Source organism: Eubalaena glacialis, unplaced genomic scaffold, assembly GCF_028564815.1.
Source record: "Eubalaena glacialis isolate mEubGla1 unplaced genomic scaffold, mEubGla1.1.hap2.+ XY scaffold_56, whole genome shotgun sequence".
Lineage (NCBI taxonomy): Eukaryota > Metazoa > Chordata > Mammalia > Artiodactyla > Balaenidae > Eubalaena > Eubalaena glacialis.
The window spans coordinates 1,682,374-1,703,881 of NW_026871455.1; the positions used below are offsets into that span (position 1 = coordinate 1,682,374).

Sequence of the window (21,508 nt, forward strand, 5' to 3'; positions counted from 1 at the left end):
TATAAACCCATGCATATAAGGTCAACTAATATTTGATAAGGCAGTCAGGATCACTCGGTGGAGAGACAGTCTCTTCATTAAACAGTGTTTGGAAAACTGCATAGTTACATGCAAAAGAATAAAACTAGACTCCTGTCTAACACCACTCATGACAATTAAATCGAAATAAGATAAGGTAAAGACAACTGTAAGACGGGAGGCCATAAAACTCCTAGAAGAAAACAGTTAAAATCTTTTTAACACAGGTCTTAAATATTATTTTTGATGATACCTTAAGCACAAGCAACAATTTAAAACATTAACAAGTGGAACTATATCAAACTAAAAATCTGCTACACAGCAAAATAAATAATCAACAAGATGAAAAGAGCCTATGTAATCAAAAATAATATTTGCAAACCTTATAACTAATAAGGGGTTGATATCCAAAATACATCATAGAACTCAATAGCCCAAAAAAGTTAAGCCAATTAAAAACTGTGCCAAAAACCCCAATAGACATTTTTCCAAAGAAGATATGTGAATGTACAACAAACACATGAAAATGTGTTCAATGTAACTACACATCAGGGAAATTAAATCAAAACCACAATGAGAGATCACCTCAGGACTGTTAGAATGGAACTCATCAAAGAGACAAGAGATTTGCTAGCAAATGCTAGCAAAGATGTGGAGAAAAGGGATGATTTGTGTGCTTTTGGTTGTCTTATAAATTGGTTCAACGTCTATGGAAAACGCTAGAGAAGGCCCTCAAAATTTAATAGGGCTACCATATGGTCCAGCATTTTCATCTATGGGAATATATTGAAAGGATTAAAAACACTATGTTGAAGAGATATCTGCACCTCCATGTTCATAGCAGCAGTATTTACAATAGTCAAGACATGGAAAAAACGTGTGTCTATCAACAGATGATTGGATATAAACCTTGTGGTATATTTAGAAAATGGATTATTATTCAGCAATAAGAAAGAAGGAAATCCTGCCATTGGTGACAATATGGATGGATCTTGAGGGCGTTATGCTAAGTGAGAGAAGTAGGACCAAGCTTATATGTCAAAAAAAAAAAAAAAAAAAAAACTCACAAAAAACTCATAGAAAAGGATCAGATTTTTGGTTACCAGAGGAGGGAGGTGGGAAGAGGGAGAATTTGATGAAGTCCAAAAGTACCAACTTGCAGTTCTAGGATAAATAAGTTTTGAGAATGTTATGCACAACATGATGAATAGAGTTAACATGGCCATATGGTATATTTGAAAGCTGTTAAGCAAGTAGATCTTAAGAGTTCTCATCACAGGAAACTATACTTTCTTTTTCTTTTTTTTTCTTTTCTTGTATCTATATAAGATGATGTATGTTAACTAGTCTTACTGCAATAACTCTTTCACAGTATACGGAAGTCAAATCATTATCATGTGCATTTTAAACTTAAATAGTATTGTGTTGAATTATATCTCATTAAAACTGGGGGAAAATTACAACAGCTTTACAATAATATCTTTGAAATTTAAAAAAATCTTAAAAGGAAATGGAAACACAACTTGCTAAAACTTATGGGCTACAAGAAAAACAGTTATAAGAGAGTTTATTGCAACAAATGCCTACAATAAGAAAAAAGAAAGATCACAAATAGACACCCTTACTTCTCAAGGGACTAGGAAACAAACGAACAAAGCTCTAAGCTCACAAGTAGCAAAGCAATGAAATAAGAAATATGAGAACAGAAATACAACAGAGACCATGCAAACAATAGAAAACATCAATGCAAGAGGTGGTTTTTGAAATGAAAACAAAATTAACCTTTTAGCTATAATAATGAAGAATAAAAGAGAATACTCAAATAAAATCAGAAATGAAAAAGGAGACATTACAACTGATGCAACAAAAATACAACAGCTCATGAGAGGTGACCATCAACAAATATATACCATCAAATTTGATACCCTAGAAGAAAGGAATTCCTAGCAACATAAAAACTACCAAAACTGAATCATGAGGAAATACACAAACTGAACAGACCATCGATGAGTGAAAAGATTGTATCAGTAATAAAAAATTTACCAAAAAGAAAAAAAAAATGGCTAGGACCAGATAGTTTCACTGGGAAATTTAACCAAACATTTAAATCGAATTAAAACAAATCTATGTCAAACTTTTTCTAAAAAACTTTGAGGTACATTCCCAAACTCATTTGATGAGTCCAGCATTATCCTGATACCAAAGCTAGATAAGAACACTACAAGAAAAAAAAATTGTCAAGTATTACTGATATAGATGCAAAAATTCTCAGTGAAATACAAGCAAACAAAATTCAACAGTATATTGAAAGGTCATACACCATGATCAAGTGGAATTTATTCCTAGAATGCAAGGGTAATTCAACTTATGTAAATCAAACTTGTGGTACACCACATTAAGAGAATGAAATATGAAAATCATATGGTTATCTCAATAGATACAGAAAGAGCATGTGCAATAATTAAAGAACCTTCCATGATAAATATACTAAAAAAATTGCTATACGTAGACTATACCTCAACACAGTAAAGGTCATATTGAACAAATTCACAGCAGACATCATACTCAATGGTGAAAGTTTGAAAGTTTTTCTGCTAAAAATATAAACAAAATAAGTTTGTGCACTCTCACCACTCATTTTCAGCATAATACTGGAAGTCATATCCAGAGCAATTAGGCAAGAAAAATAAATAGAAGAAATCAAAATTGAAAAGGATGATGTAAAGCTATTTCTGTTTGCATTTAATATAATCTTATATAGAGAAAATCCCAAAGATTCCACAAAAAAATGTATTACAAGTTATAGACAAATTCAGTCAAGTTGCAAGATACAAAATCAACATGTGAAGAGAATTGTACTTCTATATACTAACAATTTGAAAAAGAAATGTAAAAAGCAATCATATTTAAAATGGCATCAGAAATAAATAAAACATTTAGGAATAAATTAAACCAAGCAGGTAAAATATCCACACACTGAAAACGACAAAACACTGATGAAAAAACTGAAGATACAAACAAATGAAAAAAGTTTCCATGGTTATGAACCAGAAGAATATTGTAAAAATATCTATACTACCCAAAGCTGTCTATAAATGCAGTGCAATCCCTATCAATATTCCAATGATTTTTACACAGAAAGAGAAAACAACCCTAAAATTTGTATGGAACCACAAAACACCACTAATAGCCAAATCAACCTGGTCAAAGAAGAACAAATCCAGGGGCATCACAATTCCTAACTTCAAACTTTATTACAAAGCTATAGTAATCAAAACACTATACACTATACTAATCAAAATGAACAATCAGCAAACTAAAAAGCAACTATAGAACAAGAGAACATATGTGCAAACCATTTTTTTTTTGATAAGGGTTTAATATTCAAAATATATAAGTAACATAAAATAATAGCAGTCAAAAATTAAATAAAAAATGGGCTAAAGGACTTGAAAAGACATTTTTCTCCCCAAAAGACATACAGATGGCCAACAGGTACATAAACAGATGCTCAACATTACTAATCATCAGAGAAATGCAAATCAAAACCACAAGGATACATCAGCTCACACCTGTTAGAATGGCTATTATAAAAATGACAAGAAAAAACAAATGTTTGTGAGAATGTGAAGAAAAGGCAACTCGTGTGCATTTTTGGTGGAAATGTAAACTGGTAGAGTCTAATGAATGTAAAAGAATTAAATTGGACCCCTATCTCACACTACTCACAAAAATTAACTCTAAAGAGATTAAAGACACAAATGTATGACTTGAAACCATAAAACTCCTAAAAAAATCCTGGGGGAAAATCTTCTTGACCTTGGTCTTGGGAATAGTGATTTTTTGGTTATGACCCCAAAGGACAGGCAATAAAGCAAAAGCGAAAATAAACAAGTGGGACTAAGTCAACCTAAAAAATCTTCTGCACAGAAAAAAAACCACACACACAAAAACAAAACAAAACAAAAAACAACTAATTAAAAATGGATAAAGGATCTGAATAGATATTTTTTCCAAAGAAGACATACAAATGTCCAATAGATATATGAAAAAAATGTTCAACGTCTTTAATCATCAGGGAAATGAAAATCGAAACCACGAGATCATGTCATTCCTGTTAGAATCGCTACAGCCAAAAGACAAAAGATTACAAATGTTTGAAAGAACATGGAGAAAAGAAAATCCTTGTGCATTGTTGGTAAAGATGTAAATTACTACAAGCACTATGAAAAACAGTATGGAGGTTCCCCCCAAAATTATAAGTAGCATCCAGTTGTCCCAGTACCATTTGTTAAAGAGACTATCCTGCCCACCTAGTGGGCTTTACTCCCATCTCAAATATTTGTTGCTTATACACAGGGGTTTACTTCTGGGCTCTCTCTTCTGTTCCTTTAGTCTATGTGTGTATTTTAGTGCCAGTGTCATAGTGTCGCATAACTCCAGCATTGTAATATAGTTTTTTTGTTGTTTAAAATAAATTTATTTATTTATTTACTTATTTTTGGCTGCGCTGGGTCTTCGTTTTTGCACGTGGGCTTTCTCTACTTTCTTTGAATGGGGGCTACTCTTTGTTGCAGTGTACGGGCTTCTCATTGCAGTGGCTTCTCTTGTTGCAGAGCACGGGCTCTAGGCACGTGGGCTTCAGTAGTTGTGACACGTGGGTTCAGTAGTTGTGGTTCACGGTGTCTAGAGCACAGTCTCAGTAGTTGTGGTGCACTGACTTAGTTGCTCTGTGGCAAGTGGGATCCTCCCAGACCAGGGTTTGAACTCGTGTCCCCTGCATTGGCAGGCGGATTCCTAACCACTGCACAACCAGGGAAGCCCCTGTTATATAGTCTTAAATCAGGAAGTGTGATGACTCCCAATTTGTTCTTTCTCAGGAATGCTTTGGCTATTTGGGGTCTCCTGTGGTCACGTACAACATTTTAAAATTGATTTCTCTATATCTCTAAAAGATGCTGTTGGAATTTTGATAGAGAATGCATTGAACCTATAGATGCATTTGGGTAGCATGGACATTATAACAACAATAATTCTTCTGATGCATGAACACAGTACTGTATATCTTTCCACTTGTTTTGTCTTCTTCAATTTTTTTGATCAAAATCTTGTAGTTTTCAAAGTTCAAATATTTCACTTCCTTCGTTAAGTTTATTCCTAAATATTTATTGGTTTTAATGAAATTTTGAAAGGGGAAAGGATAGTGTCTTCAACATATGCTGTTGGGAAAACTGGAAAACCACATGCAGAAACATGGAACTGGACACCTATCTTATACCACTCACAAATATTAATTTGAAATGGATTGAAGACTGAAACATAAGACCAGATACTATAAAACTCCTAGAAGAAAACAGAAAGAAGAATCTACTTAACACTGGTTTGGGCAATAATTTGTGGATATGATCCCAAAAGCATAAGCCAGAAAAGTAAAAACCAACAGATGGGATTATATCAAACTAAAAAGCTTTTTATATATATAAAAAATATAAAGTCTACATACAGAGTAGGAGAGAATATCTGCAAATCATATGTTGCATCAAAGAGTATTAACTTTCAGTTTTAAGATGAGTAAGTTCTGGGAACTTTAATATACAGCATGGTGACTATAGCGAACAATGCTGTATTATATATTTGAAAGTTGCTAAGAGAGCAGATCTCAAAAATTTTACCACAAAAAAAAGTTAATCATGTGAGTTTATGGAAGAATACTTATTGTGGTAATCATTTCACACTATGTATCTGTATCAAATCACCACACTGTACATCTTAAACTTACACAATGCTGTATATCAACTGTGTCTCAATAAGTCTGGAGGAAAAAATAAAAACAAAATTTCAAGATGGATACAAGAGCATGAAACCAAGCATAGGCATTTCTGAGTGAACAACATTGTGTCATATCCATGTAGCTGTCCCCAGTTCTACCTGCAAAACCACAACGAAAATCTGACCACTGGTCCCCATCACCAGCGCTAACAACCTGCCTGAGCTCCCACCTTGGTTACTGCAGCAGTCTCCTAATTGGTGCCCCAATTCTGCTTTTGCCCCCTCAGTCAGTTGGTAGGACAGCATCCAGAGGAAGTCAGATGATAGCCCTCCTCTGCTTAAAACCATTCACTGGTCCGTTATTTCACCCAGAGTAAAAGCCAATGTCCTTGAAATGGCCGACAATCTGTTGACACCCCCAAGGGCTCTATCCCGTGCTCACTTAACTTCAACCACCCCCATTCCCAACTTTCCTCAAACAAGCCAGCCATGTTCCTTCTTTACAGCATTTTACCTTGCTCTCCCCTCTGCCTGGAATCTGTTTTTGCCACCTATGCACACTATGTATGGCCTCCCTCATATCTTTTAAGTCTTAGTCACAGGTATTTACTGAGCAAGACTATGTGCCAGACACTATTCAAGGCAGAGATGTTTGGACCCAGCATCTCTCTGATCTTACTGAGGTGGAGCATCATTTCATAAACTTACTGGCTATTTTTTCTGGAAAAAACAGATACATAAATATGGGAGTGTAGGAATCACTCAGGCATAATCTCAAATAATAGATACAGACGTTTAACACTCAGAAAGGTGGAGCATAACTTCCCAACTCCTTAAATGTGTCCTGCACGCAGTGACATCCTTCCACAAGGTACACACTGAATGGACGGGGGAAAAGATGGATGTTACAGTGAGGAACTTGACAAACCCCACCTCAGTCAGGTGATCAAGGGCAATAAGTCATCTGCAGAGCATGTGCCCTTGATATGAAGTGTGAATTCCATTTGTTCTTCTCCAGAAACACATAACCCCAGGCTAATCACGAGGGAAACAACAGGTTAAATCTCAAATGGAGACTGTCAAGGTCATCAAAGAGAAGAAATGTCTCAGAAACTCTAACAACTAACAGTGTCCTAAAGAGAAATGGCAGCTAAGTGGAATGAGGGTGAGATATCCTGAATGCAATCCCAGAAGAGAAAAAGGTACGTCTAAGAAAATTGGAAAACAGAGTGGGTTGTAGTTAAGAATCAGGTGTCAACACTAGTTCATTAACTGTAAAAATGTACCCTAATGACATGAAACTGTAATAAGATAGGAAACTGAGTCTGGGCTACTTGTGAAATCCTGCACTATTCTTGCAAATTTTCTATAAATCTAAAACAATTTTAAAATGAAAATGTATTAAACAAAATTTTTATTTTTTTTCTAACACATATTATTTTTAAATTGTCCTACCAGTAATTACTATTTATTTCCCCTGTCACCTAGTTGTACTGTTTCATTTTGTTAAATAGGATTTATAACAGAGAGAAGTAAATAACCCATGATAGTAGAAAATTTCCAATAACACCAATTTTACATATTTTATGTTAAATTATTAATGCACATGTGTATAATTATTTACTATATATTATGTTATTTTGGAGTTTTCTTTTTTTTCTTTCTTTTGGCTGTTGTCATTTTACTGGTATGGGTGTGTCCTGGGTCACTTTCTAAGAAGTCACTCACCAGAGATGTCTGTCAGGACTCAGAGTGAGTCTACATGTCACTTCATGGCTGAACATATTCAAACAGTTCATGTATAAAATAAAAATAAAATAACTAATAATTCATTGTGACTGGCCCATTTATTCCAAGAATGCTTTTTAAAAATTTTGTTTCCATGCTTACATTTCATACTAATGGAACAAAATCAAATTATCTGCCAACTCAAATATCACATTAGAATAATGAGAACAGAGTTGTGACGACAAAAATTCAATGTTTCATCCTGATATTTTCTAATCAGAAGCGTTCTTAAAAATATTCAAACTCAGTTCCTAGGGGATAGCTGAAAGTGACAAAATCAGAAACCTCAAACGGCACACAAACTTGCAAGTGATTTTAGATGTTGCTATATAATGTGCCAGAAATAAATTACCTCTTAGAAGATTACATAAAATTACTTGAGGGCTTCCCTGGTGGCGCAATGGTTGAGAGTCTGCCTGCCAGTGCAGGGGGCACGGGTTCGAGCCCTGGTCTGGGAAGATCCCACATGCCGTGGAGCAACTAGGCCTGTGAGCCACAATTCCTGAGCCTGCGCGTCTGGAGCCTGTGCTCCGCAACAAGAGAGGCAGCGATAGTGAGAGGTCCGTGCACCGCGATGAAGAGTGGCCCCCGCTCGCCGCAACTAGAGAAAGCCCTCGCACAGAAACGAAGACACAACACAGCCAAAAAAAAAAAAAAAAAAAAAAATTACTTGAAGCTCAAACCCTGGAATGCTTCCCAATTTTGTCAGACTTACATGTTATTATAATGTCTATATCCATTTAGCTAATGAGGTAGGTAAAGATAAAAAGTGATCTGTTCTTCTGTGTTTAATACAGTTTAAAAAAGTATATAATGCTCCTAAGAAATCAGGTTAGATCTGGAATACAGATGAAAATATGAAATGAAAGTATTTTTCCTTACTTTGTACAAGAGCAGTAGCCCATCATGTAGAAATATGTCAGATGACAAGGTACCTTCATGTTAAAAACAATGCCATCACTGCAAAAGAAAGCTTTATTGATTGTACTGAAGTAAAAGGAAAAAATAGATATGATATACCTCAGGTAATTATGGGTATATAGGAAAAAGATAATGTTGACATAAAAATGCTCATGGTCACAGATATTATACAGGTGCAACTGTGGCAGATGTACGAAGACGTAGAAGCCATGTTCCTCCACTGAACATGACGATGCCAAATTTGTGACCTGATTCATTTCTTAACCTTCATGGACAAAATTTCTGCTCCCACAATTTAAAATATGACCTTTAAAATACTGTATAATGAGAGGATGTGATACTTTAATGTCTGTTCTAAGTAGTACTTTAAACACACATAAGACTATCCAATTGTCAGTCAGAAAGATCAGATGCAATCAGCTATCATTCCATGCAAATGAATGGCATGTAGCAAATATTCATATATATGTGCACCTAGATAAAACATGTTAGCATATATGAATAAAATCAACTCTATTATATTAATATTTAATGTAAAATCATATTAGCAAATGCACTGTGGTGAAATCAGAAGCATCTAGGTATAAATAGATTACAAATTTTTATGCAGTTGTCACAATGGGATAATATTGTGACCAAAGTGGAAATTGTAAAGAAAGTTGTCCAAGAAAAAATCTTGACTATAGGAAAAAACGCATGCTTATTATAAGACCTCTCCCCTTGTTTACAACCAATGCAGAAAGTAACCTTGAACTAGGTTAGGAGAATAAAAACTTTAACAATACATAGGAATACTCTTTCTGTTGTTGAAAATAAATCAAAAGAAAAAGTAAATAAATAAACTATGAAGATTCTACAGATAGAAATATCAATTCTTACGGGAAAGAGGCTTAAAATAAATAATAAGAAGATTATAGATATCCTAATTTCACCTTTTGAATGGAGATATACTAAATTAAGCTAAAAACCTTCATATTCTGTATTAGGAGAAAATTTATTTGCTATGAATGTACTTAATTTACAAAAAGCAGCCCCTGTCTTACCTTTTAAGTATTCTTTTGAAGTTTTAAGTTTTAATATATTTCATCTTAAATGGTCTTATGAAGTATGCAATGATTGGTATTTTAAAAATCGTCACTGTGCCTGGAACTTCTAAAAGTGATTCACAATGTTTTAAATTACATTCTTATAAAAATTTGGTATTGACCTGAATATTATGATTTTTAATAATACTAGTCACATTGGAATATTGCAGAAGATTTTTCAATGAGCTTATGTGTATAAACATTTAAGACTGTCACTGTATTATGAGAAAATTTCAAACACAGCAATATTTTGACTTGAAACTGAGAAAAATCTAAGAAGTACCTTTTAAATATTGCTGACTGTGGGGCTTCCCTGGTGGTGCAGTGGTTAAGAATCCACCCGCCAATGCAGAGGACACGGGCTCGAGCCCTGGTCTGGGAAGTTCCCAGATGCCGCGGAACAACTAAGCCTGTGAGCCACAACTACTGAGCCTGAGCTCTAGAGCTTGCGAGCCACAACTACTGAAGCCCAGTCACCTAGAGCCCATGCTCTGCAACAAGAGAAGCCACCGGAATGAGAAACCCGTACACCACAACAAAGAGTAGCCCCCGCTCGCCACAACTAGAGAAAGCCCATGCAACAACGAAGACCCAATGCAGCCAAAAATAAAATAAATAAAATAAATAAATTAAAAACAGAATCATTTGTAAAAAAAAAAATAATAAATATTGCTGAGGTTAAAAAAACGCACAACGTGAGAGTTGTGAGTTAAGTTTTATTTGGGGCAAAATAAAGACTATATCCTGGGAGACAGAATCTCAGATAGCTCCAAGAAACAGCTCCAAAGAGGCAGGGGGAAGGTCAGTATATATGTGATTTTGGTGAAGGGGGAGTACACAAAATCGAGCACATATATTTTTTGCAGAAGGTTTCTGCTCGTCTCATGCAGGTTACGGCCAGTCACGAGGCGCAGACATCACCATGAAGAATTTCAGTGGTTCTCTAGGCGCGAGGAGATGCAAGAACTGGGCTCATAAAATCAGCTCCTGCAATTATCTCACTCTCCGAAGAGCTGTCCTGCCAGCTTCCCCCGAGCACAGAGCGCCTTATTTCTGCTCTCCACCCTGAAATCCTTTCAGTGGGTGTTGAAGGTCAGTGGCTGCAGCAGCTGCGCCAGTGAGTGGTGGTGGCTGACTCCCGTGCTCTATAGACAAGTTCTGAGTAAATAGTGTTTGTTCTCATTTGGCGGGAGGTGTGTGTGTGTGTCTTTTTTCATACCTACAGAGCTTAGTATAGCAGGAAGCAAATAAAACTCATGATAATGTTTCCCATGTTATTTAAAAAATCACATTTAGTAATCACTATTTTTTAAGTTGAGACATAATTCACATACCATAAAATTCACCATTTGAAAAGTGTAGAATTTAATGATATATAATCTATTCACAAAATTGTGCAACCATCAGCACTAATACCAGAACATTTCATCACCTCAAAAAGAAACCTCATCCCCATTAGTCTCTTCTAGTCCACCTATGCTCAGGCCGTGGCCACCACAAATCTGCTTTCTCTCTCTATGGATGTTCCTATTCTCAATATTTCATGTGACTGGAATCATACAATATGTGCCCTTTATGTCTGGCTTCTTATACTGAATGTCATGCTTTTGAGGCTCATGTTTTAGAATGTATCAGTAATGTACTCCTTTGTTTGGCTTAAGAATTTTTCCTTTTAAGCCATAAGATTTTACGTACATTCACATGCCACCAGGGTTTCTTGTTTTTTGTTTTTTGGGTTTTTTTGGTTAAAAATTTATTTTCCATTTTAACCATTTAAAGTCTACAGTTGACTAACATTAAGTACCGCTTCCTGCCTGACCCCAACTTACCCCACTCACCTGGAGCTGCCAGTAGGCCCAGAGGACACAAGCCCAGCCATGCTGCCCTTCCTTGGAGCTCCCAACGTCATCCAACCTGACCATGACCCCACTATTAGTGCCCCTCATTGTAGCAAAGAGAACTCTGTCCACGGAGAGACTCTAGTGAAGAGGGCAGCTGCCCCCAGGCAAGTTGTTGTGCTTGGGACAAGGAAGCAGTGCCCTGGGACCTGCAGTCACCCAGCGGCCCCATGAGGTACAGTGCTGGTCTCCTGAGGACGTATTCTGCTGAGGTCCCCGCCAGGCCCCTATGGAGGAGAAGCAGTGAACACTTGGAGACAGCTCTTGTCATTCTTTTCTTCCTTCCTTCCTTTATTTCTCTTTCCACCGGAAGAGGTAAAGCTTGACAAGAAAAAACTAAATGACTTTCTAGACCATCCATATTTCAGGGTTGCCTCATGGATCTGTCCTTATTTTCTCAATAAAAACCCTCTAAGGAACTAAGATGTGCTACGTGTTCCATGCACGCTCACCTGTGTGCCTGCCCCGAAGTCCTCCATCTTCCCTTCCCTCTTCCAACACTTCACTCCCCTGTGGGGGCTTATTCAAGGGCAAAGATTGCTGTGAGTTCCAGCATGATGTCTGCCTCACCCCCTTCATGACTGTCTTGTTGACTCAATAGCCTGTGTTCTGGCTGCTCGGGAACCCTCGTCTGTCCGCTGCTCAGGGACACTGCTCATCGTTAGCAACACCCACCTGTATTCTTCACTGTTCAGGCCCTGGGAAATCGGTTACCCTGACCTGGGACAGCTTTAAATGTAAGAAATTGCTACCTTCCACCGCTGGGGTCAGAAGGCTGGGTGTGCGGTCCAAGGCTCTCGGAGGTGTTTTGCATCCTCCTAAAATCTCCTCTCACCTCCCTAAGAAACTCTACTACGAGGACACCTCCACCAACACCCTCCATTAGGTGCTGAACTGTCAATATTTCCAGCCCAGAAAGACCACAGCCTGTGCTTTGCAACAGGGAAAACCCTCCTCTCTACCTCCAGTCCATCCAAGTCGCCCCCCGTTACTCAGCTCGCACAGCCCACAGACGGTTTCTGAGTCTGTTCAGCAGGTGAGGTCCCATAGGTGTCAGGTCCTGAGTCTCTTCCAGCCACCATGTTCCACCCAACCCTACATGATGAGTCCACAGTCCTCTGGGAGTGCAGGCGCCCCTCCCATGTGCCTCTTCTGGCACTGTTGCTGGATCTCCTTCCTCCTTAAATCAGGGCAAGGAGCTTGGTTTCTCTGGGCCTGTGAGTGGGGAAAGGTAGGAGGGGACGAGTGGCCTAGAGAGTCCAGTCCATTCTGCATCCTGTGAGCCCATGACCCTGGTGGGTGGAAGCAGAGGGGGTAATGGGACAGCGAGGCTCTTGGCCTGCTTGGTGGCTCGGGATTTAGGGCACATTCAAGTGGAGGCTGAACCTACTGGACAATGTTGGTCAACAGTTTCTGCATGTGTAGGAGCTGAACCAGTTCACCAAACTCTCTCAAAACTAACATCCATTTATAAACACTCTTCTGGCAACAGGGGAAGAGCAGACGATGTTCCAGGAAACTTCTCCCTAACCTCCTGGGAACATTCTGACAGGGTCTTTGAATATGCAACAAATGTCTGCTTTGGTGAAGAAGACATTGGATGATTTGAAGGTACATTTTGGAAATGTAGAAAACTACAGTACTTCAAAATTAAAATCCTATTTTATGATTTAGAATCTACTGTACTTAGATGACTGATAAATTGTTTAATGAAGCCATTGGTAAAAATAAAAGCTGAGAGTTAAACAGTTTTAACATTACTTTCTATTTTCATAATTTTTACATTATAGTCTAAAACTGTGGCATGCTTAACTATTTGTCCATCTATCTCTCCTTCTCCCTCTCTCCGTAGTTTTAAGATATTTGTCACTGTTTGGTAGGTGCCAATTCTTCTGCATCACGCACACTTCATTGCGTAGGAGAAGAGATAACGTTTGTTCACAGGAGTGTAAGTGAGGAGGTGATGCGCGGGCAGGCTGGGTCACTGCAATGTGGTGAAAGAAGGGCAGGCATTGTCCAGGGGGGCTGTGCCCCGGCCCGTAGGCTCCTGCTTTTATCCAGACATCTGGGGCGCCCTGATTCAATCTTGACCCAGTAAACAGGGGGCCTAGAAAAGCGCAGTGAGCAGCCCTGGCCAGGAGCCCTTCGTGTACTTCTCTCCATTTACATCGTGGGCATGGAGTTCTCTCAAAGATCTTCAAAGTTCTCAGTTCTTCTGATTTCTATAATCTTCGCTTTTCTTCTTGCCAAGGATGTCACTAACTAAATCAACCTATGTATGATTAATATGAACATATATTATTGATATATTAATAAATACTATTATATCAAAATAATATTAATATATAATATTTAACATTTTATTTACATTATATGTACATATATTTATGTTGTATTCTTTTATTATAATAAATGAAATTAATAAATATAAATAAGCCATTAATACGTATATATATTACACCTGCGAGTCAGGATTTGCCTCCTGGGTGCTCAACTCTGCCCACTGAGCCACACTGTTTGCCTTAATAAATGAAGACTTTATGGCAAAGTGAAATGTGAGGGAGAGGCATGCAGAGAAGACCCAACCTGCAAACACAGTGAAGAATGAGGTGTGTTCTCAAGACCAGCTTGAAGCGCACACTCTTAGTGAGGGGAGTGGATGCAAACAGCGTCACCCGCACCGTGCGCCCCGTCTGGAGTGGTGGTCGGGGGGGTAGGAAGGGTCCTCCAGGTATTTCTTCTCTGGCTCCTCCCACCGGACTCCCTCTCCTCCCCAGTCTCTGCTGCGACACTTGTGTTTTGCCACCTGGAGGCGAATTTACCCCTCCTCCACTGTTTCCTACCTCCTGTCTCTCTTTTCTTTCCCTTCCTTGAAGCTCTCAGGCCTGCTATCAGCCAGGCTGAGGCCCACAGCCAGTCATAAACACCTTCCCTGCAGCCAGCGAGCCGTCCTTGCCCCATCTTCCTCCTTTCAGAGCTGGGATAACTGAGTACCTGCTGTCATTGGAGACTTTCCCTGCTGTTAGTCTCCCCCCGCCAGGTGGTCGGATGGAAAGGACAACTAAATGCGTCTCTGATTTTCCCCGAGTGTGCATGCTAGCACCGATTGGAGGTTGGTAAGGCTTGCCACCTAAGCACAGGTCGTGCGTTGGTTTAAGATATAGCCCAAAAATACAATAAGAAAAAAGCTCCCCTGATAAGATTGGCATGAGTAAATATATTCAGAACTTCATTGAGCCTATTCTCATACACTCAATTTACTCCAGCTTTAGAGGTTTCTAACTTCTACTCAGATTTGCAAAGATTGGTCACTGGGAAATTTATTAGCTGTCATTGTATTCCAGATGGCAGAGTAAACAGGGACTAAAGGTAGAAACACCTGCAAAATACCTAATATGGTCAAAATTGTCTGACTACTTTTACAATGTTATTGTTTAACCATCCAGGCAAATGAGAAATGCCAGAGAAAAGTCAAATATAGATGTGTTTTCATTCAGCCAAAAAGACGACAGTGAGAGGTGAGGTGAGGAAGCTGGCCCAGTGTGGGTTGTGGGACCAGGCACTTGAGACCTTATGCAGGCAGCTGTGGCGGCAGCTCTACCACGTCCTCCACGGGGCTGGTCTCTCAGCCCCCCAGACGGGCAGCTTTTCTTGGTAAACTCAGTGTAAGGATATCAGCCATTCATCAGGTACTTCTTTGGCTTCACACGTGAGCAGTATCCTTGTAGCTGCAAAGTTTACAAATGAGACCCTCTGCCATCACTAGTCTGTGCACTGTGCTCTCCTCAACTGAGGCTTCTTCTGGTGTCTATCACAGCACCTATACCACGTCCTGAGTGTCCAGGCTTACAGCGGTGCTGCTTGAGACTGGGCTGTGACATTTCCGTGCCTAGCATGTAACAGGCATTGCATGAACATTTATTGGGGACAAGGAGGCTAAACTGCACAAGCATCTACTCCTAAGCTGATTCACACAGCTTGTGACTGCAGCTGAGCTCCAGATACCTCACTGCCTGTGGTGGGCGCTAAAGCTCTCACAGCTTGTTTCATCTGCGTGTTCTTTTCCCCCTGATAATATGACCCTTTTAGCTTCTCCTCCTAGAGATTTGCATAGACCAAGTGGGAAGGACCAAAGTTGTTCCAGTCTTGTGTCAGGCTGTTAAAGCTCAACTACACTGGAAGCTCATGAGAGGTACAGTATCACATGGGGGTGACTTTCAACAAGAGTTGTCACAATGCCACTAACCTCAACAAGCATATTCACTTTTTGTGTAAAAGTTTTAGTCCAATACTCTGCTCAAAAAGTGCAGAATGCACATTGTGTGATGTTTCAGCCCTTTGCTCTTGCTCTAGGGCAAGATTTCTCAACCTGGGGATGAAAGACATTCTGAGCTGGATAATTTTTTGCTGTGGGAGCTGTCCTGTGAGTTCTGGGATGTTGAGCAGCACCCCTGGCTTCTACCCACTAGCATCTCCTCCTGCATTGCAACCGAAAATGTCTCCGGATGTAGCCACTTGTCCTCTGGGGATGGGGGATTGGGGAAAAATTGCCCCAGCTGAAAATTGTTTCTCAAGTGACACCAGTAGATTGCAAGGAAAACCAAAACAACAGCTACAAAAACAACAACAACAAATGACTCACCAAGACTTGCCAAGTGATGGAATTATGACAAACTAAAGAATAGGCTTTCATTGTGTAGTAGCTTCAGGCAATTTTTGGATCCTTCTGTGCAGATAAGACTCGTAGCCCTCCATCTCTTAGTGGTATTTGGCCCAAGGCCCCAAGATGCCTTTACCTAAAGTGTGTTAAATGTCACGCTTGTTTAATATACTACCCCAGATCTGCCCCTCTGTGTGCCTGCATCAACAGCGTGTATCTACTTAGATTATACAATGTGAGAAAACAGAATCCTCATTATTTCAATAGCCTTCAGGGTAACAACTCACAATGAACCTAAACTAATTTTACTGATAATAGTGTGACTTTGTTACCAGAATATGTAGTAAATATTAGGAAACAATCTATTTTACAGTAATAATTCAAAATGAAGTTAAAGAAATTTAATCATCATAACTGTTTACCACCAGAATCAGGTAGTATAGCATGTTAGGTGGTGCAGCAAGGTGAGGATGACAAGCCAAATATCTCTAACATGTTCCCCACTTACTCATCTCTAAAATATGGGGCACCACTCAGAGTGCACATGGATGTGCCACCCACACTCTGGCCCAGAAAACACACACTGCCCAGCTGCTGGAGTGCCATCAACAGGCAACTTCCAGCCAAGATCCCCTCAGCAGCCTCACCCATGCATGGGTCCCTCTCAGGGCTGCCACACCCAATGGTCAAGTGCAGAGGGGCACTTTCAACACCTGTGATGGCCACATATGCTTCAGAGACCCCATGGGCTGAGCCAAGGCTTCCTCAGGGTTTGACACCTGCTCAACTATGCCATCTGGCCAATCCTGCTCCCTCTCTGCCCTTTCACAGAGGGTGACACCTAATTTGCACACTGCTTGCCAAAATCCATCTTAACATTCCCTTAGAGAAACTGACTTGTGATGAGGGGAAAGCAGTGATGAGAGGGATTTGGTAGCTAGACAGCTCCGCAGTTGGCAGTAACAAGGACACCTCCACGGGCTAGGTGGGGCACCCATAGTGTCTGAAATAGGTGATGGTCCAGGTGTGCAAACTCTCACAGGTGACAGGGTAGTAATGTCCATGTTAAAAATAAAGATGAAACGCCTCCCTTCCTGGGACGCCAATGCTGAAACTCCTTCAGTAATAAGCCTCACTTCCCAGGTCCCAAGGCCATGCTGACTTGCTGTGTATGGGCGGATCTGTTCTTTGTTTGTTTGTTTTGGTTTTGTTTTTGTTTTTTTCCCTGAAACCTTAAAGGAATGTATCCCTGACTTGTTTAATGTTCCTTTTTTCTGACAATATATAAAACTGTACTGAAATCCAGGCTTCCCTGGGACAGTTCCTCAGAGCTATCTGAGGGGTTGTCTTCCAGGCTATAGTCCACAGTTTGGCTCAAATAAGATGCTTTTCTATTCCTATTATAGATTGTTTATTGACTATTTTCATCAACAATTTCTGAGTTAAAGTAGCCAGGCTCCAAGTCTCAGACGAGGTTAGTCAGCTACCCACCAGAGGTCTGCTAGCCCGTGGGAGGTTAGGGCAGTGAGAGGGACCCAAACTTGGTAGTGGAATTCAGGAGGATGCCCCTGAGGGTTGAAGCCCACGCTCTTCTGAGCCCTGTGAGCCTGAAGAAATGGCCAACCGTCCCTCTGGAGACCAGGTGCCCCCCCTCCATTCTGTTCTTGCAACGAGAATGAGTGTTTCGTCTCTTCTTCCTGCACAACTTCCGCCCTTTCAGCTACCAGCCCTGGGGAGAAATTGGTAACCCCAAACAGCCCCCCAAATTGCCACAGTGCTCACATGAATAGTTGGAGGAAGTAGCTGAAGGAGCAGACGGAATGAGATTTCCCTAGAGCCGGAAAAGTGCGGCCAGATGCGTCACTTGCGGTTAACGACCCCAGCTGCCACCGTCCCTTTGGCCTTCCGGGTGTAGGGGGTCTGCCGGATCCTTGCTAAGTCTATTTTTCCCCATTCCCGGCCCTTCCCTATTATCACCCCTTCACCTTGAATCATGTTAAGAAATTGATTAAAAAGACAATGTGTTCAGCTACATCCAGTGGAAACAGTGCTATTAAGGGTAATAAGAACAAGTAGAACCTTTCCCAGGCATTGAAACACGGCTTCATCCAGTCATGCCTAAGAAGGAACCAGTTAAAAGAGTGGGATGCCATGAACAGATGGAAATCTTTACAATGACTGGAGAGTTACTCTATTTAGAAAAAGAGAAGAGTCATTTTATCCAATCCCAAGGTTATTTCACACAAAAAGAGATAAAAAAGACCCTTTTTCCACACCAGCAGGTGGATAAAGGAGCCATCAAATTTGTACTCAGAGGAGTTGATATCACGTGTCTAAGCTTAGCTTCTCCAGGAGCTAAGCTTTGCTCCGCTGCAGCAGATAGGATTGTTGCAATTGAGGCAGAAGGAAAACAGCTTGCTCTGGGTGCTGCAGTCGTGAAGATGTCTGCAGATGATGCTGAGAAAGTCAACACAGCAACTGGCATTGAAACATGTATTATTGAAAAGATGGGCTGTGGCACGTACAAGCATGTAAATAAGCCTCAGAAGGAATGCACTTGGGCTCCACATGGATGCGGTGCAATATCTGTGTTTGTGTGTGTGTGTGACAGCCTGACGACAACACCCCTGTGATTATGTTGAATAAATTCAACACATGCAGAAAAGAGAACCAAACAAAAAAACAAGTGTTGCCGCCTTGCTTGGAAACAGCGCAGACGAGCTGCCCCTGTGTCCTCTCCTGGCCATCAGGCTATAACTCTCCCGAAAGAGCTTTATGACCCAGCCAGTGTGCTGGTGGGGCTGCGAAAAGACAGATGGGACTGAATTCTCAGTGTGTCAGCTGAGGTGCCCTCATGTGAGCGTGTGGACACGACCGAGCGGGGAAGAGTCAGGTGTAGGGGCGCTGAACTGGCTGGGGGGCTTCTTTTCCAGCATCCCTGCTGAGTCAGAGCCCCTCTCAGCCCTTTATGGTGGAGAAGAGAGACGAGGAGACTCCTCAGCCACTACACATGGACAGGCAGCTCCCAGATCCTGCGGACTTCCAAAGCCTCATGCTATGAACTGTCTTGTAATAACTTTGTTTTTGTCATTAATGTGCTAGATATTTTTAGTAGGATTAATCTGAAAACCGGTTATTACCACCGATGTCAGTAATGGAATTAGCTGCGCTAGAGACAGCCTACAGTTTAACCTAAAGTTTACACCGAAGTTTTCGCCTCAAAGTTTTAAGGAATTCACGACGAGACTAGAATAAGGCAAGACACCACAGAAACTGCTTGGTGAATGGGCTTTATATTCACTTTAAAGAAAATTATCTTTGAAAACGTAGAAACGTTTAATTATGCATATTGTTATTAGCATGAAGGTGAGAGATCGAAATGAAATATGAACCTGGATATGCTTATAGCAGTATTATGTGGTTCTGTGGAACGCTTTCTGCAGTGTTCTCAAATAGCAGTGGAAAACCCCAAAACAGGAAATGGTGACACCTCAAAGTCATGCTGTTAAATGACAAAAGCAAGGTTCGAGGCAACACAGAGTATTTAAGACAAGTAAAAATGAAACTATATTATCTGTGAGTAAATAAAAATATATTTGCAAAAATTTTTTTAAGTTGGAAGAATATATACAAATGAACCATGGATACCTTGATACGGGTGAACGAGAAATTGTACTTTTACTCTGAATTATCCAGTTTTGTGTGTGTGTGTGTACTTGGAACTCAGGATGAACTTGAACAAGAGTGTACACTGTTTGTATTTAAAAACACACGCACACACGCACAACTTTACATGTGATTACATAGAAATGTCTTGTCATACAGCCTAGAGTCAAGTGAAATAGTAAGTTTCGTGGAAGAGAATGGGTCTTTATTTAAGGATTAAAGACAGAACACCCTCGAAGCACAAATAATGAAACCCTCGCTGCACAGTAGTCACTAGAACATTCCTTGAGCACTCGCTGGGTTTAAGCCAGGCTGGAAATCAGTTATTTGTCTAAAACAAGTGAGAATTTATGCCAGGTTCCTAGAAAACACATGTTTAATTAACGTGGCTGCCAGTATCTCTCCGGGGAAGAAAATGTACATTTTATTCTGAAAACCCGTTTGGGCCTGTTCTATCATGGATTGGTCCATTAAAACAAAACTCCCAGATCAATATTTAAAAATACCGATTTTGTGTACCTGAAATCTTCCTCCTTCTTAGAGCTTTTTCTTTTTCTGTCATCTGTTCAACACAGTGTAAAGTAAATACAGTCGATCCACAGCAAGAGCCGCTACTCAGGGGGCTCTGGGCTTTGGTCATCACTAGAGTTGAAATGGCAAGGAGCATGTTTGATGCAGAACCCTAATGGCATTTTGCTACTGGATAATCTGGATCTACAGAAAGCATATGATAGCCTGATACTGTTTCCTACATCTGCCACAATTTAAAATAATTTTCTAATGTTTTATTTTCTGTAACCTGATATTGGGGATGTTGGGGAGAGAGTATAAATATAACTATTTACATAACTCATTATTAATAGAGTATAATTAGAAAGTATAATTAGACGTGAGTCTAATTCACCTTCATATCCTAGTTCCTGTGGCTCTCAGTAGACAAGGCTCAGGTTACATTCCCGTCTCATTTCTACAGACTGGACAGTAGGTGGCACCTTCATCCAGTTTAAAAATCAGTTCACTGGTTTGGTTTGTTGTTGTTTTTTAACCAGCTTACCACACTTGGCCAGGAACCTAAATAGTTCGGTGCATAAGTGCATTAACTCCTGGCCATTATCACGGTAGAGTATTTTTAGAAGAGCACAAAGCCATTTAAATAGATCTGTATGAAGTATTTACAAATAACCACAGGAAGAAACTTTCCCTCTCTGTAGATCGAGATTATCCAATAATGAAATGCGTTTAGTGTTTTGTGTTATAAATACTCTTTGCTACTTTAATTTCCGGTAATGATAAAAGTCTGCCTGTGACCAGCCTTAAACTACTTTGTCCTTTGACCATGGCCAGACACAGAGACTTTATATAGTTAGGTTTTCTTGTCTGGGAGAAAAAAGAACTTGACCTAGCTGCTCTCAAGTGGAAAACAAAGTATTAGACCTTAAAATGTTCCAGTAGAGTGCAGGTCAAACACTCCTGATTCTAGAGACTTCATAGAATGTTTTTAAACCTTTTCAGCCACCAGTCGCTCTTGATTCTGAAAGCTTACTTTACTACGTACTGTTCACAATGGAAATGTGTTGAAATCACTGCAGCTATGTTCTGCTCCAATGCACAAGGATCTCTACAGACTAGGAAGAGTGATAAAATATTCTGAAGGGGTAAATCCAGGGCATTTAATTTTATTTGAACAAAAACCTGTGCACAAA

The 21,508-nt window shown here is 39.8% G+C and overlaps 1 protein-coding gene across 1 annotated transcript in view; it reads left to right on the forward strand.

Moving 5' to 3' along the window:
* The window catches only part of LOC133083693 (malignant T-cell-amplified sequence 1-A-like), a 30,778-nt gene extending 12,100 nt beyond the window's left edge, over positions 1-18,678 (forward strand). The window contains 3 exon segments of the mRNA XM_061179791.1: positions 14,078-14,092; positions 18,213-18,623; positions 18,626-18,678. Of these exon segments, the coding sequence (XP_061035774.1) occupies positions 14,078-14,092; positions 18,213-18,623; positions 18,626-18,678 (479 nt within the window).
* The last annotated feature ends 2,830 nt before the right edge of the window (positions 18,679-21,508 follow it).